Below are 27,936 nucleotides of genomic sequence, written 5' to 3' on the forward strand. Positions count from 1 at the left end.
GAGGCGGCCTGCCGAGGCCCTGCCCGCCGCCGGGGGGATTCTCGGCTCGGCCGTCTGAGCCTGCCAGCTTTCCTAGGCTCGTTAGAGGGAGCTGTCGGCCGGAGGGAGCGGCGCTTGCTGCAGTGAGGGGCCCGCTCCTGCCTCGCTCGCCGCCGCCGCCGCTTCCACCACCACCACCAGCACCGCCGCCGCCTCTTCGGAAGCCGGAAAGGGAGCGAGCGAGAGGGACCCTTCCGAGCACCAAGAGGCGGCACCTCTTCCCGGCACGAGAGGTGGGCGAGGGCTGGCCGGGCCCTGTGGCGGCCGCCGGCCCGCCGTTATGCATCCCGCGAGCTCCTGGGAGCCGGCCTGGGGAAGGCAGCCGGCCGGCCGGAGGTACGAAAACACCCCCGCGCCGTCCTCGCTTACCCGAGAATAAATGGGGCGCTGGTTGGGGGGTGGCGGGAAAAGGGACAGCAGAAGCGGCGCGCGCGTGCGTGTGGAGGGGGGGGGGAGTCGCCTCGCCGTTCATCCGCCTGCTGGGGCTTTTGGAGAGGCAGCTCCCTCCGGAGGAGAAGCGGAGGACAGGTTCCCGCGCCCCTTGGCGCCCTTGAGAGGGTCTCCGCTCCGCAACTACCGCGCGTGCCGGGAGGAGGCTCCCAGTGGCGCTTTCCCGGGGTCCTTCCTCTTCTTCTAGGGGGGGAGGAGGAGGAGGAGGGTCTTCCCCTGTCGCCCTTGAGATGGATCCCCCCTCAGGCTGAAAGGGTATGGGGTCTTCCTGCGCCCCTTCCTAACTGCTGCTTCTCTACGCCCATTTTAGGAGAGGGGGGTGAACATGCCACTTCCTCGGGCAGATTAAATACGGACATTGGTCCCTCTGAATTCTGATTGAGATTGGCGGGGGGGCCGTCACCCCAATAGTGCCCTTGAGAGGCCAGCTCTCTCTAGGCAGGAGGGAAAGGGCTTCTCACGAGGGGGTGTCCTTAAGATTCCCCGACAACCGGGAAACTCGCCCCACTGACGCCCTTGCGAGGATCCCTTTATACGGAGTGCATGGCGGTGGTAGTCATTGCCCTATGGATGCTCTTTTGGAAATCCCCTTATTTCGGGTGCCCTTGAGACAATTCCCCGCATGGTGGCGGCGGGAGAGTAGGGAATGGGCAGTTTTAGGCTCCGGCAAAGGTCACTTCCCAAAACCGATAGCTCAAGGTACGTACGAGGGAAGGACTGGACTACTTCTCGGGGGCAGCCTGACCTCATCCCAGCTTCTTTTCGTTGTGGGGAGACTGAGAGCCCACCTTACTGAGGAGCAGGATGGCACTGTTTCTGCCCTTGAGAGGACCTTCCACCCCGAGTGGCTCATCCCGAGGACCCCCTCCCCTTTTCCCAGTGGGTGAATAGTCGACATGTGGGTCACGCCTGGTGCTCTGATCAGAGCCTGGATGTTCCCCAGCATTGCCTGGCATCTGCCTCTTGTCGCCCTTGCGACAACCTATGGGATAGGTTGAGGTGGGGCAGCGGATTAATAATAATAATAATAACAAGAATAATAATAATAATAACCGAAGCTATCCGGCGTGCAACTCCGAGACTCCTTCCGAGAGCTGCCGAGCCCCTCCCTCCCCCTGTGGGGCGCATGTAGGAAGAGCACCGCGGAGTTCTTCCTACTTCTCCATATTTGAATGGGGCGCAGAGGCGTCCCTTTCCCCCGGCTTTTCAGAGGGTGTCTCCCCCCCACCTTCTGCCCCCCAAATACGCTGCAGGAGGAGAAAGGTAACGGGGCGGGTAGTTCCCGAGACCTCCTGTATCCACCCCTTCCTCGCAGCGCCTCTGTACCCCAACAGGTGTCGCGCATGCTTCCTCCTCGTCCTCCGCCCTCTTGTCCTGCCCTCTTGCACCCCACCCACCTCGGTGGGAGATGCGGGGGACACTCACCCACCCGCGGGGCTGGTGGCCGCCAAGCTTAGCCTAAGAGAACCGGGCGCGATAGGCCCTGAAAGCCGCGACTGGAGGAGGCGGTGGGGTGGCGGCGGCGGATTTAGCCGCAACCCCGGGACAAATCCTCTTGCCGGCGACCTCCCTCGCCGGGCTGGCAGCCCCCGGCGTTGGCGCCGCTTCTCTCTTCCCTCTCCCGTTCGCTCGCTCACTCCGCGCCTTTCTTCCCCCCCGCACTCAGGGAGCTGCAGACGGAATAGGGAGCCGGCTCCCAGCCCGTTACTTTGGGGCCAGGCCAGCCACCTCCGTGTCCATGAGCCCGCCGCCCTCCTGTCAGAGCTGCCGCCGCCGCCGCCGCCGCTGCCTCCTTCACCAGCAGCCACTGCCAACTAGGGCGCACATTGCCGCCGCCGCCGCCGGGCCCAGTTCGCTCGGCCCTGCCATCTCCTTCCCTCTGCGCAGCAGAAGGTGAGTGATGATCCGCGGAGTCCCGTTGGTTGGCTTGGCGTTGTGGTTGCTCACTATCCCTTTCCTGCCTTCCACAGGCTGCAGGCGCCGCCCCCCCAGTCCTCTTTAGTCTTCTCCCCCCCCCCCCAATTCCTGCTTTCCATTTCCATTTCTCTGCCACCTCTGCCCTTCCCTCTCCTATTTATCTCTGCTTTTACCTACTGACTGCCCCCTAATACGTTTGGATGTCCACTCTTTCCTGACTAACTTGAAGGCTAGAGAGGCCATTTCAGGTATTCTCATGTCTGGCTTCATTGCTTATTGGTTGTAACTGCTAAAAGGTCCTCTCAATGCAGCTGGTGGTTGCTTGTTTCCCCCTCAGCTACCTCCCCTTGTTAACTAAAGGGGAGTTGTCACCCTGATTTTAGTGTAACCCATAATAATTTTCCACTTTGTTGGACTGCCCCTTACTGTACAGTTAATGCATTTGATTGTCTTCTTGCAGCATGGAATGTACGAATGTGCGTTTCCTTTTCATCCGTGCTATAACTTTACAAGGCTGAATTAAGATGATGCAGTCCATTTACAGTTTATTTATGTGATTATACTCATATGTGTCTGTAAAAACAAAGTGAAACCCTAGGTCCACGGGGAAGGGTTTTGTGAGATTTCTTTACAACCTCCACAAACATAGTTTAACAACTAACACAAGTGATCCTTTTGTAGCGTGGTAGATTTTTGTGTGTGTCAGTTTTTAAAAGTGAGCTTGGGTATATGCATTCTGTGTGGTAGACCCAAGTAAAAATCCTTAGCTTCTTATCAAGATGGAAAGATAGTTATGACTCAATAGATGATGTGTGTGCAAACAGGCTAATTAGTGGGGGAAATCTTCACTATGGTGACTCAATACATACAAAGCATATAACTGTTTCTTTGAAATAAGGCCTTGTTGGACATTGGTAAGCAGGAAGTTGTCTTCGTGTTGAGTAATTTCTCTCTTTCTTATTCTGTAGGAAACGACTACAGACTCCCGTGTGAAGAGAATGGCTGTGACTTTAGAACAGGCCCGAAGGGCGGCCTATATATTTCTGAAAGCACTCTTAAGATTTGGCTTCATGGTTTCCAATAACCTTGTCGCTATTCCGTCCTACATTCTGTATTTAATAGTACTGCAACCTCTCCGATTGTTGGATAGTAAACGGTTCTGGTATATTGAAGGAGTATTATTTAAATGGCTTTTAGCTATGGTGGCTTCCTGGGGCTGGTGTGCAGGATATACAGGTAAGAACTTATTACTTGAAATTGATTATGCATGTATACAGAAGTAAACCTATATGTGGAAGTCTCCTAAAGTCTTTTTATGTGCTAATAGATATGTATATTCAGTGCTTGTCAAATAGCAGAATTTTGGCTCAAAGACACACTTAGCCAAAGGGAGGAGGTGTGAGACAGGTTGGCTTCTCTGGGGAAGGAGGAAGCCCTTTTGAAATAAGTGAGATACAAACATAATATATACTCAAGGTTTCCAGAATAGTAGGACACTTCATGCCCTTCTATGGGATTTATATTGGTGAGAACTCCTTAACTCCATCATCAGAAGTGGTGGGTGCATTTTGCCCCCACTTCAACACTGGTCCCAAGTGCAGTACTTTGCTGTTTTCCATATAGCTTAATAGTAAACATTCACAGGTTTTATTCTTCCTGAGCTCTATCCCAGATTGTGTCTTATGATTGTGATAAAGTGTGACAGAATATTGGGAACTGGCTTTTTTATATGCATGAATTATATGTACACGTGTGAGTGAATGATACTAAATGTTCGAACTGGAAAACATGGAATTCAGTTATGAATGCTGACGGCTCTACATACATTTTGTGAATATTTATGTACATATTTCTGTGACTCTTATCATTTATCAGATTTTGGGCAATCGAAATTTGTGGATATGCCAGTGAACAACAATCACTTGTCTGCGTTTGTAAAAGGGGAAATAATACATATATTATAAATAGTTTGACTAGACAGGTTTGCTTTTTCTGTAATTCTTAATAAGTGACTTCCATTTTACTAATGGCTTCCCAAACGATAAAGATGCATGAGGACTGTTCTTGGCTTGCTTTTGTTTGTTAGAACAGTGTGTAATAGTAGTTTTTGAATATTGATATGCTCACAGTTTGAAAAAATAGGTAGATAACCCAGTATCTACAGAAAGTCCCATGCCGCTATGCTGCAAAATGTTTTCTTTTCTACTGATATATATATTTTTTCTTTTTGTAGAGCTTAGACATGATCATAGTGCCTCGCAGCAGTAACAGAAACTAATACTGTAAGACTTTTAAAGAACCTGAGCTAAGTGCAGGCAACAACTGCTTTAGGCGCGTCTGAATGCCATGCGAACGATCACATAAGATGCTGAACCCAGAAGTGACCCCCCCAAAAAAAGTCATAAAGACATTACAAAAAGGGACGGGGTAGGCTTATGCTTCCACTGATGTGTTTGGCGTCCAGAACATAACCCCCATGTGAAAAGAGGATTGCCTGTATGTTTATTGGGGGAAAGTTCCAGTAGTTCCTAGTCAGTATATTTTAATTAGAGTCCTTGCCAGTTTAGCACTAGAATCTAGAAAGAACTTCCTCACTTCTCTGCAAAGTAGACTTCAAGAACAGCTGTCCTTTTTAATAATATGCCCTGTTCTACTCTATCATGGGCTTTTCTGAGTAAAACTTTTTTAAAAAAAAAACCCAGATGCTTTAAGATTAGGTTTTGTTGGTAGTTATCCAATGATTCCAGCTCTTATTCATATTATAGAATGTTCTCACTAAAGTTTTAATTGGCCTATAATACGAATGTGATTGCGGTGCAAGTTTGTATTTTTGTTAGTCTTCTGTCATTCACGAGCAACATTCACAAAAGCCACAAATAGCTGGAGTATGGGTCAAAGGTACTTTTAAGGCCCCTACGTTGGAAAACATCCCACATCTTTTGGGGCTTCTTGAGTATCGCAGTGCTTCAGAAGTGCTCTCCCCCATTATAGAGGTTATTCAGATACGATTTTCATGCTGTAGATTTTAAAGATGTCTATTCAGAAACAGTCTACATAGTATTCACAGTGGAAAGTTTCCACCTGAGGCCTTCACACACACACACACACATTGAAGAAAAATTATTCCAGCAAGGAAAGAGGATTTTGATGCTGTACTGTGTTAGGTATGTGAAGTTTACTGTAAAAATGATGAGGTTAAAGACCCCGGTTATTATCCTGAGGATGTAATATGACAATTTTAGTTAAAATTCAGGCCAATTGCTCTATGATATTAGATGATGTTAGTGGTTCTGAAAGGCTTTTTTGTTTTTAGTCCATTTCTTCTGACAGCAGGAGAAGGTTTTTTCTTTTGCCTGTTGCGCAAAAGGCATTATTGGCAAGAGGTACAGTGGTACCTCTAGATGCGAATGGGATCTGTTCCGGAGCTCTGTTCGCATCCTGAGCAGTCTGCAACCCGCAGCGCTGCTTCTGTGCACGCGCGTGTTGCGATTCGGTGCGCATGCGCATGACGTCACTGCATGCGCGACCCGCCGAACCCAGAAGTAATCCATTCCGTTACTTCCGGGTTCAGCGCGTTCGTAACCCATGCTGTTCGCAACCTGCAGTGAACGCAACACAAGGTACGACTGTATATTCATAATCTGCCATTGAAATTATGACAGACCTATTATCTCTTTTTTCCTTTACAAAGTTAAGAATTGTATAGGTTTGTTTAGGATTCATATATGGTCCTTGTTAGCATATCACACTAATAATGCACACCATGACTTAACCACTTTGCTCCTACAGTTGGTTCTGCTGTTCTGCTGATTTAAACCATGGTTTGGCTTAACATGTCATCTATACCTGAGCTCAAGGTTTAGCGCTCTCTAGACAAACCACAAGCTGTAAACCATAGGACAAACTTTGATTACCGCTCCTTATAAGCATGGGTTCAGACAACACATTATGCCAACCATAGCTATAGCAGCAGAATGACCAGAGGAGAAGAAAAGTAGTTGTAATCACCTCTTTAGGAGCCCACATATTGTTTGTTCACACTGATGTTTTGGCTCATGCAAACTATACCATTGTCAACAAAGTGGTGATATCCTTCTCTTTATGCTGTACATGAAGAAATTAGTTGAACATATGAAATTGTAGGAGCCAGTGCATTTTTTCCTGTAGATGTTTGTGTTAAGAAAGGAGAAGTACATTTCTTATTCCCTGTTTCCCTCCCCTCCCCAATTATCATTACCTCAGGCATTCCATATACCTATAATACTTGTGAATATGTACTTAAAAGACTTGATGTGCTCCTTAGTGTTTAGAAGGTAAGTGCCAGTGCTTATTTGCATAAGATCACATATTCTGGAAGATTTAGAAAGTGGCCCTAAAAAAGAAAAACTCTTTTCGTTCTTTCTTTACATTTGTACCATGTGCTTTACAGTTATGTCATCTGTTAGCGTTTGTTCAAGCATTTGTCTTTAACTCCGCAGGTGTCAACATTTATTTGCATTCTTGTGCTAAAACAGAGTGGAACTGTGATGAAGAGTTCAGATGACTGCTTCTTCACCTAAATTTTCTATTCATGGTGACAAATTGGTTTTGCCACATGTGTAGAAAAAGCCCCAGAAATAGTTTTGTGGCCTAGTAATTAGCTGGCTTGTCTACTATTATAAGAGTACTTGAGACAATTTATGCTTGGTTATATATTTCTGCTTTCAGCTGTTTCTAAACGTGTGCTCTTTAGTAACACTCAAAAGAAAACACAAATCTCTTGTTAACATATTGTTCTTTGTTTTCTGTTTTCAATATAAGGCTTCAATATTAAGGCCAAATTAGGCATGACAGTGCTTGTTCGCTGTGTCTGCACCCTTCACGAATAAACTGAAGGGTGGGTGTGTCTATTTTTTTTAACATAAAAAGAGGTGCACATGTGAGGAAAGCTGAACAGGTTCTCTGTATTGTCATAGGCATTTTTATTTTGTCCTTGGTTACTTCTGGTGTTGGAGTTGGGTTTAGAGATAAAGGAATTTGGGCAACAGACTATGTAAGAGTAAGGTAGAATGAAGTTCAACTGAGACTTCTTATTTTCTGTGACCAGTTCCTGGGAAGGGTCTTCCCAGAAAACTATATATCGAAACTATACTGTTTGCTTTGAGCTATTTATTGTACTAAGTGGATGAAATCATAATAGGAATGGTATTATCGCATGTCCTCATCTACACATCACTGATTTGAACAGGTAGAACCATATGTCTGGATCTTTAATTAAGAGTCATGGTGTGCCATGGAAAATTGAGTCTCCAATTAACGGAACTGGTAATGAGATCAAGACAGAGAGATATAAAATGTCTATGTACATGGTTTATTACAAGAAAGGGAAAAAGGTTCACTGAATTACAAAGGCATAATTTAGATTGGGTGGTGACTATGTGGTTAAATCTATAGAGAACAGAAGATATTGGGGCAGGTACAATGAGAAGGAGGGATGCGCTGATGCTGAGAGAAGTTGGAAAAAGACGCACCAAATAAAGGAAGGGTGACTGGTACCATGAAGATACAAAGGGATTCCTGTTGGAATAAGAAGGAGGAATTAGGAGGTAAATAACAGTTCATTTGGTGACAGAACTTGCTTGAGAGTTTCTTTTAGATTTGTCAGCAGCCTTTGACATGTTCAATCACGATCTTTTGGACCACCGCCTTGCCGATGTGGGGATTCAAGGCACAGCCTGACAATGGCTGCGCTCCTTCATCTCTGGTTGGTGACAGAGGGTGGTGCTAGGGAGGGAGATGTCGTCGCGTCACTCCTTGGTGTGTGGAGTGCCGCAGGGCACAATCCTTTCCCTGATGCTTTTCAACATCTTTTCTGGAGATTTGGGCTGGGTTGTCACCAATATGCTGACGACACTCAGCTCTATCTGCTGATGGACGGCAACCCTGGACACACTGACCAGATGCTTGGAGGCTGTGGCTGGATGGCTTCGTGGGAGCCGACTGAAATTAAATCCTTTGAAGACAGAGGTCCTCTGGCTGGGTTGGGATGGTATAGGATTGGGGGACCAACTCCCTTTTTGTTGTTGTTGTTGTTGTTCAGTCGTTCAGTCGTGTCCGACTCTTCGTGACCCCATGGACCAGAGCACGCCAGGCACGCCTATCCTTCACTGCCTCCCGCAGTTTGGCCAAACTCATGTTAGTAGCTTCGAGAATACTGTCCAACCATCTCATCCTCTGTCGTCCCCTTCTCCTTGTGCCCTCCATCTTTCCCAACATCAGGGTCTTTTCCAGGGAGTCTTCTCTTATGAGGTGGCCAAAGTACTGGAGCCTCAACTTCAGGATCTGTCCTTCTAGTGAGCACTCAGGGCCGATTTCCTTGAGAATGGATAGGTTTGATCTTCTTGCAGTCCATGGGACTCTCAAGAGTCTCCTCCAGCACCATAATTCAAAAGCATCAATTCTTCGGCGTTCAGCCTTCTTTTCTTGCGGGGGCTCAATTAGTGCCAGTGCCTTCCGTTAAGAGTTTGGGTGTAATCCTTGACGCCTCCCTTTCCAACAGTCAAGGCAAAAAATTTCCATCTTCGCCATATCAAGCAGTTGGTCCCTTACCTTTCCCGCCCTGACCTGGCCACAGTGATCCATGCGACGGTCACCTCCAGGCTTGACTACTGTAACTCGCTCTACGCGGGGCTGCCCATGAATCTGTCCCAGAAACTCCAGCAGGTGCAGAATGCTGCTGCGAGGCTCCTCACGGGGTCCTTGCCATGGGAGCAGGTTTAAGGTGCTGGTTTTGACCTTAAAGCCCTAAGCGGCCTAGGGCCCTTGTACTTACAGGACCGCCTCTCCTGGTATTTCCCGCAGAGGAGCCTAAGGTTCATGAATAATAATAGTTAAAGGGTCCCGGGCCCTAAAGAAGCCAGATTATCCTCCACCAGGGCCAGGGCCTTTTCAGTAATGGCTCTGACCTGGTGGAATGCTTTGTCCCATGAGACTAGGGCCCTGCAGGACTTTATCTCCTTCCGCAGGGCCTGTAAGACAGAGCTATTCTGCCTGGCCTTCAATTTAGCCTGATACTTCATTCCTTTTTCGCTTCCCTTTTTCTATGAAGAAACCCTTCTGAGACCCCACATTTAAACTCTTCCCTGGTCTCCTTGCTGGCCCTAGCAGGACTAACTTGGCCAGTTAGCCCTGGCGATGCTACATTTATGTTGTACTTTGTGCTGTTTTTAAAGTCGTTTTTAATCAATGTTTTATATTTGTTGTTAGCCACCCTGAGCCCGGTTTTTAAATCAGGAAGGGTGGGGTATATATATATATGTGTGTGTGTCCGTGCGCATCAAGTTTTATTAGTCTACCTTCAGGCCCTTTTCCAGTCCAAGATTCTGGGTCACAATGAGGTGCTAGGAGAGCACCCCATCGGCACCCAAAGGAGAAGCCAGCAAGGGAGAAAACCTCCGACAGATCCTTGCGCTTCCTGCACAAACATCCATGCTGTAATAACTCCGCATCAATTAATCCAGAGTAACTACAGCCCTGCGGTTCTGCCTTCAATCACGAAAGCCATCAGATCATGTTACAATAATTCCCCAATTGCCCCACAGAATGCCCTGGAGCTGCAGGGAAGTCCCGCTCTTTAGTCACCCGGACTATCAGAAGGGCGGACGGCCAAAGGCTGCGGTAAGGCTTGCACAATCCGGTAACGAAAGGACCCCGGTCGATGCGTAAAGGGCTGCGAGCCCCGGGAGAAGCTTGCACTCCGCACGTGCTGCATTCCAGAGCAGAGGCAGGCCCATCCGCATCTGCCCAAAGTCAGGTCCGAGGATGATTGCAGCCCTCGCGGGCGGCCAGCCCAAAGTGCCGCCTCCGAGAGAGAGCTCCCGCGGTCCCCAGCCCCCACGCCTGCCCGCTCTATCTCCGTACCCACTGAGCTGACGGCAAAGGTGCCCCCAGGGCCCGGCTGCAGCGGGAGGCGGGTTGCACACTCAGCTCCCCTGCAGCCATCCAGCTACGGGAGCAGCTGTCGCCTGTCTCTGCAGGCCCGTCCTGCCAAGCACAGTCCAGTCCCGGGAGGTTCTCCGCAGCCCCGGGGATGCCTGGGCAGCTGCAGCCCCCAGCACTTACTACTCTGTTCTACACTGCTGGGAGGTAGGACTAACAGAACTCAGTGTTGGCTTACTGTGAACTAGTGCTTTTGGTTTGTTTCTCTCCAAAGAAGCCGCAGTTGGTAAGCCAAGAGTGTTTTGATGTTTGTTGGGACGTCACACAAGAACCTGGGGTTTTCTGTTGTCCATTAATAGGTCATAATTTGTTCTCATTGCATTAGGTTACAGATAACTTGGTCTTTTGTGCATCCAAGAACCTGAGGCATCAAAGACCAGGCTGCTCTTTTTTCCATATAAATAGAGGGTCACAACTGGCTTGGCAAACATTCCAGCTGGAGACCAAATTAGGAGTGCGGGGACAAAGTGGAAGTGAATTCATAGACTCTGGTAGCAGGATGTTCATAGGGAAAATAGTGCAAAGTTCAGTGCAGCATGCAACTATAATTTATAATTTTACCTCTATCTGGTTGTGGAACAGTGTTGACTGGGTTGTAGTAAAACACCCAAGAGTGAACTTTGTAATTGCCGTGGAATAATGCAATATGAAAAACATAATGCAGTTGGGTTTCTTTTTTAGTCCTTGTTTCTGAGTGTTCAGTATATTTTCAGAACTGTCATGCGAGGTGGAAACACTCCTTTTCTTCAATAGAATTATTTGATTCTCAGGATTTTAAAGAACTATTTAGGCAGTATAGCTAGCACAAGTGCCTTGGGGGAACACATTGACTGCCTCCACTACTGAAAAGACCCAAAAGCAACTTTCCATTATTGACACCATGCATAGAAGATGGAGCTCAAGAACTGTCAACATGGGGAGGGTGGTTTGACTATGCACATATGGTATACAGTTTTTCTTTCTGCAGTACTTTCCCTTCCTAGGCTGTACCTAGTTTCTGATAGATTAATTGTGGGTGGGAAAAGACACAGTTGGAAAAAGTATAAATTAAGCATGGCTTTCTTTTTGTCTCTTTAAAACAATTTATATAAAAGAAAGTGAATGCCTGTTACAGTTGTGGCCTATGCAAAATATCTCGTGGTAACCTGCCTTTTTTAGCTTTTCACCCACATTTACCTTACCTTATTCATATTGTGTAAGATGTGTGCCTTTGGGCTAGCTGGAAAAAAATATCAGGAAAGAAATTTGCCTATTTATTTATTACAGTGCTTTTCTTATTTGTATTTAAAGCTAGAATCTAAAAAAAAAAAAAAAGAATGTGTTGCAGTAAAATTACCGAAGAATAAATCATCAGAGGATTTTTATTGCCTGTCTCTGGGATTATAATATTAAAGGGAATCCATGTCTAACTGATGTGATTATGTAATTGTCACTTGACAAAGTGTTGAGCTCTAGAGGAGGTGGGCTGTGCAACTCAGAAGGCTACTTTTGTCCCTGCTGAAATTCAGAAACAGCTCAGGTCTCTCCAGCAGTTTCGGAGGGAGGTTACCATAGCAATCCATACATTGTATTTGGCTCCTAGATTTCTAAGGGGAACTCCTTATTCTTCTTTCAAACTTTGCTGGAGTTGTGGTGTAGGCAGGCTTCAGGTAGGCTTAGAGCCATGTAACCTATTCATTAGCAGAGAGGTGGCGTATACACATTTCATAAAGTTCTAGAGCTTTAATTGGCCTTAATGTATACAATTGAATTTTGATTATTTGCTTGGATTTTCCTCATTGTAAACTGCTTTGGAATCTGTTAACAATAAGTGATCTATAAATGGACAAAATAGGTAATTATGGGCTATGGAACCCTGGCAAAATTCTGAGAACAAACATTTGAAAGTGGTAGACATGAATTAGATGAAGCACTGGAAAATGGAAGTGGAGTTGGAAAAGGCCTTCAGGAGGTGTCCCTGAATGGTTGGGGGTCACATGGATGAGGGCTGCATTTGTCTTTAGGCACATCCATTTTTGGTTATACTAGAGCCACCTCACTTTGAGGCAAAATAAAATGAAAACCTGTTTTCTATGGAATACATAGCTGTCAGCTTTTCCCTTTTCTTGCGAGGCATCCTATTCAGAATAAGGGAATTTCCCTTTAAAAAAGGGGAAAGTTGACAGCTATGTGGAATATCTCATCTCCAAAGAGTCCATACAGAGAAGAGTAAGTTTGCATTCGAACCATATTATCCACTGAGGATGTGGTACATCTAATTTCATGTGTTGTCAAAGGGGACACTGTTGCTGGGATTGTAGAAAGGGTAATACACAGCAGATCACAACTGAGGTATTTGGTTACCGCACACAGAAAACTCTTTGGCAACAAGTTGATTCCCAAGGAGGAACATCAGGATTTCAGCTATTGATTTTGCTTTTTCTGGCAGGGACCTGCAACTTAAATTTGCTGGCATCCGCTTCAGTTTTTGTGTATGGATTATAGCCTAGGGGAATTACAATTGAGTTGAATTGGTGAGAAGATAAAAGGGCTTCCACACAATGATAAGGATGATATTACTGCAATTCTGAAAGATGTTTAGTGCAGCATAATTTTGAAGGTTTGTCCCTTGTTTCAGAAGCATCCAGTATCCTAGAGGATGGGGTATTTCAGAACGTTGGACTTTCACATTCTTTCCTAGAATGGATACCACACTCAAGGCTGTGTGTGTAGCTGCCTTGAGTCCCACCAGGGAAAAAGGTGTGGGCAAGTTGTTGTCTCTCATCCTTAAATTTCCCCATTTGAAAAATAGGAACAATGTTGAGCTTATTTTTTAGAGTATTTTCCCTTAAAAAAAAATGTTTAACCCGTGAGCTTCAGAATAGGGCAGAATAATAAAACAAAGAAATTGCTGTAGTTGAGGGTGTGCATTGCACAGAATCCGGAATGCACAACTTGCTTAATTGTTCTCTTCTCACCTGCATTGTAAGGGAACTGCATACCTGTGCCTGCTGTCTGCACCCAGATGTTTGACATCCAAAATGGCTTGGAAAAGAAACACATTTATTTGTTAGGGCTGTTTCCCCCCATCCTCCCCACTGTCACTTGACTTGCCCCCAGTGAGTCATACTGCTGGTTTTGCTTAGAAGCCTGGGAGAAGAGAAAAAAGAGAGAGAGAGAGAGAGAGAGAGAGAGAGAGAGAGAGAGAGAGATGGCTAGAATAGAAGGGAGTGAATTAGTTGGACATGTTTCCCCCTCTGTTTCTTCTTCTGCTGCTGTCACTGGGCTCACCCAGGGCATGTGCGCACCCTATTTATTCTACGGGGGGGGGGGGCTAGCTCTATACTCAAGAGAAAGATGAATGGTGACAGCACAAGCCTTAGGGAGTTCAAGTGACAACTGAGGAGGGTGGAACAGAAGGAAACACGCAGGCCAAATTAATCCACTCCCTTTCCCAGCCATGTCTACCTGTCTCCCCCAGGGTCAGTTGCAGGTTAAGAACACAAAGGATTAACTTTGTTTGACTAGATGATCTCTAGGCCCAAGCAGCTTTCTGTTTGTATCCAAAGGTGCTTTGTGCAAATACCGTAGGCACTTCTACAATTCCACCAGTTTTCCTCTATCTCAGGATCTCTATCTCAGGATCCTTGTCCCTCAAACAGACTTTCAGAGGCTTCAAGTGGGCTTCAGTAGAGAAGAGAGGTGGGAAACTCCTTTTGCATGTACAGAGGTCTGTTTTCACTTCTTTGGATCAAACCCTTCAGGTTGATGCCATGGATGCAAGATCAGTACAGATTAAACAGCATGTAGTAATAATAATATAAAATCAAATAATTATCTAAATTGAATAGAATGTAATGTATGTGAACTTGTATTACTTGGTGTTTGTTTGTTTGCTTGCTTGCTCAGTGGCCTAATCCAGATCTCCCTCCACACATAGAAGTGAAGGGTCTGGATCCATGAAGGGACGGCTGTTAGTGACAGCTAGAAAACAAAAGGGCTTTTAGCACAAGAAATCCCCCCTTCCCCTTATCTTACTCTCACTGCTGTATACATCACCTTGAAACTCTGCCACGGTTCTCCCTCCTTCTGTTGGCTAACATTCCTAATGTCATGCCCTCCCTTTCTGGCATCCTTTCCCTATCCTCAGCCACCACTTCATTCCTGGCTTTCCTTCCTACCATACCTTTTTTTATAAGGGGAGTGGATGTTGTAGATTATTACTTGGGTTGCGTTGTTGATAGCATTTTTCAAAAACTGATCGCAAATATTAAGCTCAATTTAGGTTATGTGAGGCAGGTTGCTACAAGATGCGTATTGGAATGCATGTCGTGTTAAAAGCAATGCAGCGTGAATAGGCAGCTTTCTCTCTTAGATGCATGGATGGTTATTCACTCAGTGTACACTACAGTTGTCAATCTAAGTGATGTATGCATGAAAGCCTGCTTCTGCGTGCAGATTGGGGTTTTTTTAAGCTAGAGCAGAACAGAAATCCAGAAAAGCATGGAGTCATAGCTGGCAGTCCTACTGTTGTTCTGCCTCGCTGCAGCTACAATACACCATGCCTGCCACAGGAAATGTAAGGGCAATGGTTCTAATGGATTTTATGGGCACCAATTTAAAACCACAGCTTTTATAGACAGTTGGCAATAACTAAATTATGACTTGTTTGATTCTGTCAGGGTGCGTCGAGACTGGCAGATTTTTAGGATTCTCTTGCACAAATTGCATCTGTATTGTTTTTATGTCTCTCTTGCAGGGGATCCAATTAAATCTGTACTAAACAAAATGATGCGAGCGAATTCATACTGTGATACCAATTAAGCTGTGCTTTCTATAGTCCTGTGGTTAGTTGAGCATTTCTTACTGGAAGCAAAGTGTTCTTCCGTTGCCACTTCTTGCACTATTATATGAATAAAAAAGAAGTACTTCAGTTATGACAAGGATTATGATTTCCCCCTTGTCGGGCAATTGGGACCAAACGATTTCTCATGTTATTAATAATGGATTTATTCAGTGCTATTTTTCTAGAGAAAAGAGGTGCCAGAACTCACCATGAACACCTCCCTCACTCTCTTACAACGGCAATGGCGCCCACCTGAGAGATGCCAGAACTGAGTTCTGGCTGAAAAATTGTAATTCAGCATGGTTTTTGGGATGGGAAGTAAGTGAGAATGGAGACTAGAAACAACTGAAGGGACTTTTGCTTAAATGACACGAAAGGGAAAAAAGTGCAAATAAACCTTTTTATTATTTGCCTCTCTGAGTAAAACATACCAGGGTGTTCTTCCTGAGGAGACTCTATGAAGCATATATCTTGTACACTCTTATCAGAATAATATGGACTGATAAAGTGCAGACTTGCTTAGCAAGCAGGATCACAGGACAGGATGGGTGTAGCAGAAATGTACTTGTAAAATTGTATGTTTTGATTGTAGTTTTATTTTAAAATCCTATTGAATTCCATAGAACTTAATAGAATTTTGGTTGTAGATTTAAATAACTAGATAAGCATGAAAGAGCTTCTCATATCCAAGAAAAGTGGCATGTTTTGTAACTTGCATAACATTATCATTTGCAGCACCATTGCTGACAGGAGTGAGGCCTTGTCAGCATGTAACACCAGTGGTCAGAGACCTGCGCTGGTTGCCAATTTGCTACCAGGCTGCGTTCAAAGTATTACTATTAGTATATAAAGCCCTTAACAACTTAGGGCCAGTTTACCCATGAGATCGCCTTACCCTCAGTATGTCCACCCAACCACTTTGATCGGCGGAATTGGCACCACTACAGGTGTCGCATAATACTTGTTCCACATTTTTAAGGACTCAATTGTTAAGTGTGGCAGAGCCTGCACTTTGGAACTCATTGCCCCTTGAGTACTGTGCCTTCACAGGGCTCTTTTCTGTGCCTGCTAAAAACATACCTGTTTAGACTAGCCAATTTAGAGAGCCAGTGTGGTGTAGTGGTTAAGAGTGGTAGACTTGTAATCTGGTGAACTGGGTTCATGTCTCCGCTCCTCCACATGCAGCTGCTGGGTGATCTTGGGCTAGTCACACTTCTTTGAAGTCTCTCAGCCTCACTCACCTCACAGTGTTTGTTGTGGGGAAAGGAGAATGTTAGCCGCTTTGAGACTCCATAAGGGGAGTGATAAAGTGGGATATCAAATCCAAACTCTTCTTCTTTTTCTATCCAGAAGCTTAGAGAGTTGGGGTAATTTTAATCCGCTTCAGTATTGTAGCTTTTGCATGTTTTAGAGTAGGGTTGTGAATCTTTCTTGATTTTACTGTTTTGTCTTCTGTAGACCTCTTTGAGGTGCATACATTTTATTAAATAAATAAATGACTAACAGTTACAGATAGATGTGTTTTGTGCCTTACGGGTGTTATTTAACGAAGTCTCACTCAAAGTAGACCCATTGAAATTAATGAATATGACTAAGATCTGTTGCTACTAACATGAGTTTGACCAAACTGCGGGAGGCAGTGGAAGACAGGAGTGCCTGGCGTGCTCTGGTCTGTGGGGTCACAAAGAGTCGGACACGACTAAACGACTAAACAACAACAAGGTCTGTTAATTTCAGTGAGTTTACTCTGAGTAAAACTTAGTTGAGTTCCACCCTGTAATTAAAGGTCAACCACTTTTAAGCAATTAATTATAGTGGTGCCTTCCTTCATTAGTCCCATGCAGTGTATTACCGTAATTTAGTAATAACAGCATAGTAGTGAATGTTCTTCTTTGAACATTTTGCATTTGGGGCCTCCAATATTTGGCAGGTAAAATCCTTGCTGTACTAATCTTGTAGGAGAACAGCCAATGATGATACACTGGCAAATTTTTCATATATAATGAGGAATAACTTAGGTTTTCAGTTTATTAACAAGTCTGTTATTCTGTAGGTTGTATTTATAATATTTCTGTGAAAATGGAACAGTTGACCACAAGCAGTAGAATATTATACAGCCTAAGGCTCTACCACAGCACATCACAGAAGGCAGAAAACAACAACAACAACAACAACAACAACAACAACAACAACAACAACAATTTATTATTTATACCCCGCCCATCTGGTTGGGTTTCCCCAGCCATTCCAACAGAATGTTAAAATACAATAATCTATTAAACATTAAAAGCTTCTCTAAACAGAGCTGCTTTCAGGTGTCTTCTAAAGGTCTGGTAGTTGTTGTTTTCTTTGACATCTGGTGGGAGGGCGTTCCACAGGGCGGGTGTCACTACGGAGAAGGCCCTCTGCCTGGTTCCCTGTAACTTGGCTTCTTGCAGTGAAGGAACCGCCAGAAGGCCCTCGGCACTGGACCTCAGTGTCCGACAATGGGGGTGGAGATGATGGGGGTGGAGACAATGGGGGTGGAGAAATGTTGTAAGTGGTCTAACAAGAACCTCATCATTTTTAGTGAGTGGTGTGGAGTTTTGATGTCATCTAGTCATAACTATTTTGCTCAGATTAGCAAATAATGAAAAAATATCGCAGTGGTTCTAAATATATACTCAAGGCTTAGTTTAGATGATGCCTTACTCTTTAGGCTCACTGTTTCATTTTACAGGAGAATTCCATTTTAAAGAATAAATTAGAGACACAAAATGCTTTACCATTATCTATTATGAACTCAGATTTTAATTTCCTCACCTGAAAGTGCTTACATTACAATTTCCTTATATAGTTAGTGAACTGTAATAATACGGGTTTTGATTGCCCAAATATATTTATACCTCAGTGATTTGTTGAGGCTTGAAGATCTTATATATGTGAAGGCATTCTCTTGCTACATTATATATTCATAAAAAATAACATTTGGTTGAAATCAGTATTGCAGATTATTATTATTATTATTATTTAAATTTGCAGGCAGTCACAGCAATTGTGTGATTTAAGTTTGACTTAATTTACTTCTAGATTAAGTATTCTACTTCTGCCCCAGATTCTCTATAGTGGTCGTCGTCATAATAATAATACTAATAACAGTACTAGGTGTTGATGCCAGTTAAGTTTAGATCTTGAGCTTGATCCTAAAGAAACTTAAAATTTGGACAAAAGGTTTGTTGTTTGGATACTTAGGGTGTTTGGATTTTCTATTCTGATACCCATTGTAAACTATTTCCATAATAGTAAAACTTGAAATCCCTATTTTTTTGTTCATTGCTACCATAACTAATTGCTGATATACTGTTTTGCTTTTTCAACTTTATTTCCATTATCCCTGGGAAATTGAATGGTGGCAGCTTAACTTCTGAAGGTGGCTGTTTGGTTTTTTTTTTTTGCAGTAAACCTGGCACATTTTGAGGATTACTTTGTTGTAGCAGTCTTCTAGCTGTTAGACTTAGATAAAATAGATAAGTGTGGGACACAGGTGGCGCTGTGGTGTCAACCACTGAGTCTTGGGCTTGCTGATCAAAAGGTTGGCGGTTTGAATCCCCACGACGGGGTGAACTCCCGTTGCTTGCTCCCAGCTCCTGCCCACCTAGCAGTTCGAAAGCACGCCAAAAAAGATAAGTGCAAGTAGATAAATAGGTACCGCTCCAGCAGGAAGGTAAACGGCGTTTCCATGCACTGCTCTGGTTTCGCCAGAAGCGGCTTAGTCATGCTGGCCACATGACCTGTTAAAACTGTCTGTGGACAAACGTCGGCTTCCTTGGCCAGTAAAGCGAGATGAGAGCCGCAACCTGAGAGTCGTTCACGGCTGGAATTAACTGTCAGGGGTCCCTTTACCCTTTACCTTTAAAATAGATAAAATATACCTAATGCTTTTTAATATAGATACTTGTGATTGTCAGATTATTCTTTTCCGCTGACTCAAGGGGGCTTACAGGATTAAAGGTAATTTCAATTACAGTGGTACCTTGGGTTACAAACACTTCGGGTTACAGATTTTGCTAACCTGGAAGTAGTACCTCGGGTTAAGAACTTTGCTTCAGGATGAGAACAGAAATTGCGTGGCGGTAGCAGGAGGCCCCATTAACTAAAGCGGCACCTCGGGTTAAGAACAGTTTCAGGTTAAGAACGGACCTCCGGAACAAATTAAGTTTGTAACCAGAGGTACCACCGTACATTTAAAAAGCAAGCATAACATTTTCAGGGGAGCTCTTACCAGGAAGACCTGGTCCTCAATAAATTTATTGAAACGCTGACGTGGATCATTGTGTTTAGAATAAATTGCTTACTTCTGGAAAGGTCAGGGCTGAAATGTGCTGCGGAATTAGTTTTGTATTTTGCTGCCTTTTTATAATAGATTGAACTGCTTTGCTGTTCCTCAGTTTTGGTATGATGAGTACATGCCATTTGTTGAATGAAAACTGGAGGTACCTTGAGGCAGTTGTAGAAAGAACATGGTTTAGGCTTGGAAGCTTCTTTTATGCAGTCACAGTGTTAAAAAGTACATCTTGGATTTGAATGTTGGATGGGCTTACTTGATTTTATCTCTTTGTTATTCCAATAGGCAGGTTATTTTAACGGTTACTGTATAAAAAAGTTTTTCTTCATCTTGGTTGTGGAAGTTGTCCTCGTGTTTAGTGGTTTAGCTTTTTATTCAGTAGTGCTTTGTTATTTTTCTTTTTAGCTTCATCTCTTGACTATTGGATGAATGGTTTACATTATTGTGACCATTCTTGCTTGTTATCTCCTCTTGCTTGTTCTCTTCATATTACATTGAGAAAAATACATAATCTCTTCTAGGCTGCTTCTTAAGCCCTTGGATCACACTGCAGTACAGGGCAAATATTACTTAACAGTGTTACATTGCAAATCTGAAAATAGCCCTTAATAATGATGGTCAGTAACCATCTAGATGTGACAGTGGCAGAACCTTTTGTTTAAACCATTTCTGAACCCTGCGCTTGCTACTTAAATCTCTATAGTGATGAGGTAAGCTTTGAGTGATGGGTTTAGTCCCCTTTTCTCTAAAAATCTAATCTGGTCTCTGCTTTATATGTGATTGAGACAGGCTTGGGCTGTGAACCCACCATATATTTAAAGCACCCACCCTTGTGAATTCTGGGAACTGTAGTTTATTTCTCTCAGAACGGCATTTCCCAGCTTCCCAGCACCTTCAACAAACTACAGTTCCCCACTCCCCACCCCCACCCCCGGTTGGAGGCATGCTTTAAATGTATGGTGTGGTTGCAGTCTTAGACTGAAACGAATTAATCTTCTTCTGCTTGCATCCAATCTGGCCATAGACTATAAAAAGTTTTTTAGCACGCTTCAAAAGCTGATCAAAAGTTGGTGCTTACCTTATTCCAGAATGGAGGTGATTCCATAAACTGGGTGCCATCTGAAAGGGTCATTTCCTGGTTGTTGCAAGATGGGATCTCAGCATGCTTTGACACAACCAGATGGGTCTCAATATACAGAGTGAGAGAAGGTGTTCTACCAGGTGTCCAGCTCCCAGGTTGTTTACAGCTTTGTAAGTTGACAAGAGAACCTTAAATTTGTCTCAGCAGCAACTTGGTGCCCACTGCCCAGTTCAGTTCTTTCAGAAGTGGTGGAAAATGCTCACAGCAGGTAGCCCAATCAGCAGTCTAGCTGCTTTATTCTGCACTAGCTTCGGCTTCAGACCAATGTTAAGGGCAGCCCTACTTAGAATGAATTCCAGTAGTCTGCATTCCAGTAGTCTAGTCTTGGAAGTTACCAATGTGTGGGTCACTGTGGCCAAAGTACCCAGGTAGACATAGCTGGGTCGGGTCAGTATCCCCCCCCATCCACATTTCGGTAATATACCGTACATCAGATCAGCCTCTTCATCCATAGTCAAATCGATGGATGGGTCTTTTTATGGACTGACTTGGGATGTGGCAGTGAACCAGACAAATACAAAATTTAATGGTATCTACAGTTACAGGGGTATTTTTGGTCTACTAACTGCAAATCAACCAAAGTTCTGCACCCTGGAAAGCCATATCCTGTAAATTACATATTATGTACGTTTTGCTGATTTGGTCTAACCAAATTCATCACACTATTTATCACTGAACAGAAATAGAAACAGCTTATTTAAGATACTGCCACCCACGCTAAGAGAGCTGATCTGCCCCATTTGCAAAGTAGAACATTAGGAGAGAGGAATGCCTGTATCAGGATAAGCCAACATGGTGCTCTTCTGATGTTGTTGGACTACAACTCCCATCATCTCTGGTGAGTGGCCATGCTTGCTGGAGTTAATGTGAGTTGGAGTACAGCAAGATATGGAGGGTACCATGTGGGCTTCCCCTGGCCTATGCCGATGCGGAAGTGAAGAGAACTGTGTAAAGCAGATAGGAAGTGGCTGAAAAAGGAGATTATTTTTTAAAATGTCATTGCCTTCTCTTGCATTCTCAGTTACATGTATTTTGCTGCTTCTTTGAAAGTTCATCGTTTACAGTTATATTCAATTACTGTAAAAGGTGAATGATTTTGGGAGACTAGAAACTGACCTCTGACCTATTTCATTCAGGATTTTGTCGAGCAACCCAAGTGTTAATGAGCAGCCAGAACTTGGGCCATGCCAAAGGTTGGTATACCAATAGCAAGATGTGGTTAGAGGCAGTTCAAAGTCAAGGCTAAAGTAAACTTTGTTCTGCAACTAAGCTTTTAAATAACTAGCTGCTTGTACATCACTGAACTTTTCAATTGTTCAAGCATTTTTTACATGGAATATCTTAATTTAAAAAAACCCCACAAACATTTGGTAGACATTGCAGAACAACTTGGATTGAAGCATTTAAAAATATTCTGCCATAGATCAGGTATAATAAGGTGTACCAGACTGTTTTGATCAAGTTATGGCTACTTGACTTGCACCTTATGTACGGTAATTTATGATGTCAGGTGGGGATAGGTAAAGAGAGGCTTTGGCCAAAAGGGGTTTGCAGGCACCATTATTCAACTGTTTGGCAGTGCCTGAAAAGCCCTGTGCACTAGATTCTGCAAGCACCGATGATCAGATGATCATTGAGGCTTCCAAAGCGCTGTGTTTTTGCCCTTTTGGTTTGATTTCAACCAAAGCAGCAGACAGTATTTCTTTCAGAATTTATATACTATGTCTTTATTTTTATTTTTATTTAAAATGCTTTTCAGAACCGTGTTCATACAGTGTAAAAATCCACAATACGGTATTAAAAACAAAAATCTTGGGATAGAGTAGAATTTTGCTTGGTCTGTGGTTTTAAGTGAACTGATGTAAGTCAGTTTTCTCACTAATACATGAATTCGAACATAATTCTCCTTTAGATTTCATCTTCTCCAAATTTTGCAATGCAGCTCTCAGATCACATGTAGAGCAAGTCCAGGGAGGCAAAGTCCACTTGAATTAAGGAAATCTTCTCAGTTCCTTTGGATGTGTCATACAAATGTAGACCTCATGGAGAAGTCGTGAAAGATCTGGTTCGGGTTTTTATTTTGTGTTCTGTATTTTCATTATGTTCTCATTTAGTGTATCTCCCATCACAGTGACAAATGTAAACAATGACTTACCATTATTTTGCTCCTCCCTGTTCATTTTTAGCTGGGCACTGGTAGAAAACAAGTCACGATCCCTTTGATGTCCACATCAAGGGATCATAATTATTCTGCTTCCAACAAATCATGATTTCTAGCCAAAGTTTATTCTAATAAATCACAATCAGTAATCCAAAAATGAAACAAAACCACAATCTCTGGTTCAGATCGTTGTTTTTTGTTTGTTTGTTTTTAAATTGAATATGAAGAGAAGACAAACAGGCCAGATAGGTGCATACATAGTAAACCATTAGCTAACTGCTTTAAGGCCTTATTTTTTTTTACAGTCAAGCAGTACTGTATATAAATTCTAGTTTAATGTGGAGTGCAAACTGGGTCAATTTGTATTATGTGCACTGTAATAGGTAGCATGCATTAAGCTGATCCATTATTCAAACATGAATCCTTTTAAAAGTCAATTTTTTTACATACTTCTAATTATATGCTGAATAAGTAATACAACCAATAGACTTTAAGGTCCCACAAAAGCCTTCCTTGTTCATACAAAGAATTGTAACATATTTTACTTTCATGCTTTGGTTTTAAACATGTTGTGACTTTCACTGAGCAGTCAGGGTTGTTAGTTAGCTAGGTTTTTTTTTTTTTTTTAAACTGTTTATTGCAGTTGGATATGAACTTCTGCCTCCATAGCTTGTTCAAACTACTTGGCTTCTCTTTAAAAAAAAAAGATTATAAACATTTGCTTGCTGCACAGTATAATTTTTTTTCTCAGGACAAACTGACGAATAATTTAATTGAAGAAATTATTTGTCGAAACACATGGTTAAGCGAGGTTCCTCTTGGGAGCTTATTTTTCTGTGTGTACAGTAAATCAGACTCGAGAGCTAGGGAGCGTTGTGGAAGTTGGCTGCAAGCTGTCTTATTTCCTCTTTGCAACAGAAAAGAGACTAGAGATGTCATACGTTGCAAGGCAGGTGGGAATGAAAGACATTCCTCAAACACTCAGCCTACATTTGTAATAAAATAGTAGGACTTTGATTTATGGAGCTTGAAGGTTGGTGGGAGGAAGAAAGTCAAACTAGGCAGAAATAGCACAAAAATTGCCCAAGGCAGAACCATTAACATTTATAACATGATACAGGGAGGGAGGTTTCAGAAATAGTTACTGATAAAGGCTGGAGTTTGCCCTACCTGGAGTAGAGGGTTACAAATGAGTTGAGTGAATAACTAATTTTTGACTGAGAACTTTACAAAGATTAGTTTTCAAATGAGGCAAGATGGAGTAATTGTTCCAGGGTGGCTGCATGGAGGAAGGGTGATTGAATGCCCTCATTGATATTTACACTACTGATCATAGAATCATAAAATTGTAGAGTTGGTAAGGACCCTGAGGATCATCTAGTCCAGCCCCCTGCAATGCAGGAATATGCAGCTGTCCCATATGGGGATCGAACCTGCAGCCTTTGCATTAACAGCACCATGCTGTAACCAACTGAGCTATAATGAGATGGGAGGGAGCACGTAGGTATATGCAGGGGGGAATAATTATAAAAGTTGCTATCCTGCAGCTCCATTTCCCCACTCCAGGGCTGCCCCCCCATGAGGCAACGTGAGGCAACCACCTCGGGTGGCAGCATACACAGGGGCAGAAGATCTGATCTCTAAGGAATGCATCACTTGCCACTGCCTTGGCAGCAGTGGAGGCCAGCACCCCTCATGCCGCTTCTACAGCGGCCTCTTGGCAAATAGGAAGCAGTGCTGGTCTCCTCCCATCCTTGTTCCTGATGTAGATCTTCACTCATCCCTTCTTCCCTGGTGGAAGGAAACACCATTTTGTGGTTTGCCTCAGGTGCCAAAATGTTTTGGGCCAGTCTACCTGTTGCTTTGGGGTTTTTTTGCAGGGGGCAGGGCAGGGCAGGGCAGACCATGGGAGATCTAATAATGAACCTCCAGTCCTCTCTCTCATCAAGTTTAGCTCTCCACTTTGAGTGCAAGTAATAACCAAGACATTGCAGGAGGGTGAGGAAGGTAGAAGCACCACTATTGCACCTGGCAAGGAATGAGAGCGACCTTCCCCACTTTGCCTATCTGTTTTTTAAATCATTAATAATAATAATAATAATAATAATAATAATAATAATAATTTATACCCCGCCCATCTGGCTGGGTCTCCCCGGCCACTCTGGGCGGCCTCCAACAAATACTAAAATACAATACAAAATCACAAATTTAAAACTTCCTTAAACAGGGCTGCCTTCAGGTATTTTCTAAATGACAAGTAGTTGTTTATCTCTCTGACCCCTGATGGGAGGGCGTTCCACAGGGCGGGCGCCACTACCGAGAAGGCCCTCTGTCTGGTTCCCTGTAGCTTTGCTTCTTGCAGTGAGGGAACCGCCAGAAGGCCCTCGGTGCTGGATCTCAGTGTCCGGGCTGAACGATGGGGGTGGAGACGCTCCTTCAGGCCGTTTAGGGCTTTAAAGGTCAACACCAACACTTTGAATTGTTCTCATTTTGCTTTTTTGGTTCATGGATCTGTTTACATTACGCCTCTGTTGTGAGCCACCTGAACTCAGAGCTGTGGTTGCCTGCCCTCAGGTCTATGGTTACAAATAAACAAAAACTGAAATATTTTGACATTTCTCTCTCTCTCTGGTGTACTATAATTTATTACTTGATTGTAGGCGCAGTCTTCAAATGTTCTGCAATAGGAACAATTTGTAATGGAAGTGCTTGTTCTTGTTCAGTAGCCCTTTAAACTGTTTACCCGTGAATGCTCCTTGGCCATTTCACAGGGGAGCACATCAATGTCTTCTTGTTTAGTTGCTGCGCTCCTGGTGATTGATAGATTGAGGGGTGTTTTTTTTAAGCCTTTATGCATGGAAAGAAGCACAAAAAACATCTCTCAAACTATGTTTGTTTTCCTTGCTCCAGCAGTCTGAAGGCTAAAGGGTCACTTGCGAGCATGACATTGTGGAAGGTGGGGTTTGACCACAGAGCCATGACAAGTGGTGTCAGTAATTGGCAGCTGATTATGCCAAGCTCTGCCTCCACCTGCCACTGTTTTGCAGCTGGCTTCTCCCCTGTATCTCCATTTTCTGTCTGGTGGGGCTCAGTACGCATCTCAAGTGGCTTGAGGATAGAACATTTGAGTCTGAGAACCCCTGGCCTGTCCCATCATCAATGTGTTGGCTTTTAAGGTGCCACAATAGTCTCTCTGGCTTTTGCTGCAACACACACACAGCAACTTTCTGGTACTTGTTTGTTAAACTACTGTTTTTAGCCCACCTTTCTAAAACTGCTAAAGGCAGCTTTACAATCAAGGTTATGGGGAACATCATATCTATAAACACAGAAGAGCAGTGCAGCTGAAAAGTAGTCCAAGCTTTCCTACAGAGTAAAACTCAGGAATCACTTTTTTAAAAAGCCATCAATTCCTCATGCCCCCAGGCTTTCCTAAATAAATGAGCTTTACATAACTGACAGTAAGCCGAAAGGGAGGTATACAATCAGAATTCCTGTTGGAGGTCATTCCACAGCCCCAGTCACCACTGCTCCGAACACCACATTCCTTTACTTCACTTAATCTGTTCCTTTGATAATGATGACAATAGGCAGATAGAGGTGCCCGCCAAGTTCCCAGGTTATGAAGTGTTCTCAAGTTTTTTGCAATACTGCTTAAACATGTTTTATCTGCCACAACATTCTGGACCATCTATGCTTTTCAGGCTGGTTTCAAGGGCAAATTTATGCACAACATATTGCAATACCATAAACCCACAACTAGTGATGTTAAATTCTCGAGAATAATCTTATGGAGAATATTCTCAATTAATGAGAATATTAGAGAATTTTCATTTAAAATAGGCGAATTTTCACTTTAATGCATTGAAAATGATATAACTACCGGTAGTTAACATACATGTTCATTCATGGGCACTGTAAATTTGTTCAGATGGCAACCAAAAACTGTAATAAGCTATCTTGTGCTTCTAATAGCTCTAACATATAATAACTGTTTTGGTGACTAAAACAGAGCTTGATAAACAAAACGATATGCATACATATAAAAAAGAAGCCATTAACATTAAATATATTATCATTATATGATAATAGGTTTCAGTATGTCATTCTCTGGTAAATGGCATCTTGTGCCATTGAATCGCACTGCAAAAACCAGTTACTGGCACTAAATAAAAATGTAGAAACGTCAACTGTTTAAATCAAGGCCACCTCACATGCTGTTACACATAATTGTATAGGCCTAGGTACTTTAAGTGTATAAAGCATTAAAGCTACTTTGTGTAAAAAAAATCACACTGTATGGCCAAGGGTATAGAATTGCTAAGAATAAGGTCACACCAAAATAGAAAAAAAATGCTATTACATATAGTTGAAATACATACGAATTCAAATGTTCATCAAATTAAATGAATAGCATTTTAAAAACTAAAAATAAAAATGTTTTCTGTAGCTCACATTTCAGAACTTCCAATGGTGAATGACGCAATGCCCAGTAATGTAATTGGATCAAAAGAATAATTATTCATTACTTACACGAAAGCCCAGAAATCACTTACGCTGTTGCCAGATTCTGTGCAGCCTTGATAGATATACGTCGAAAGATGGTCTGTGATGTAAATCAACTTTAAATAGTGGCCTAAAATATTGTTGGATCTATATTTTAGTAGCCTATCTCATAGAACCGATACCCGAGTCTAAATTTTATTAGTTATATCTATGTTTAATCAATGATTTTAAGGACATGGTTTAAGTCGGGCTGGATATGTTGAATATGCCCTCATCATATAATGAGTACCCATTTAAATATATATCTTTACATTGTTTTTACATTGTTTTTATAAATGTAAATATCTTGTTTTATGCTGGTCTGTGACCGAATAAAGTATATTCATTCATTCATTCATTACTTACACTGGCAGTATCACAGCTTGACTTATTATTTACTAGATTTTTAAAATGTGGGTTGTAAAACTGGTTCTTACATTAGAATTTACAGTTTGTGGAGAATATTCTCCAGAGAATTTTCTTACCTCATATCACTGCCCACAGCCTATGCGGGGGTTGCAATCTGGGAGAGTGCCTAAAACCAAATTCGTGTATGG

At 43.2% G+C, this 27,936-nt stretch overlaps 1 protein-coding gene across 2 annotated transcripts in view; it reads left to right on the plus strand.

The window, feature by feature from the left end:
• Window positions 1-247: 247 nt before the first annotated feature.
• The window catches only part of LPGAT1 (lysophosphatidylglycerol acyltransferase 1), a 52,215-nt gene continuing 24,526 nt past the window's right edge, over window positions 248-27,936 (plus strand). Inside the window, exons 1-3 of one of the 2 annotated variants that reach the window (XM_033144819.1) lie at window positions 248-375; window positions 2,156-2,382; window positions 3,375-3,642. In XM_033144819.1, the coding sequence (XP_033000710.1) occupies window positions 3,405-3,642 (238 nt within the window). In that variant the 5' untranslated portion in view covers window positions 248-375; window positions 2,156-2,382; window positions 3,375-3,404. The remainder of the gene's footprint in view (window positions 376-2,155; window positions 2,383-3,374; window positions 3,643-27,936) is intronic. The other variant, XM_033144820.1, reaches the window with a different exon arrangement.

Source organism: Lacerta agilis, chromosome 3 (genome assembly GCF_009819535.1).
Source record: "Lacerta agilis isolate rLacAgi1 chromosome 3, rLacAgi1.pri, whole genome shotgun sequence".
Taxonomy (NCBI): domain Eukaryota; kingdom Metazoa; phylum Chordata; class Lepidosauria; order Squamata; family Lacertidae; genus Lacerta; species Lacerta agilis.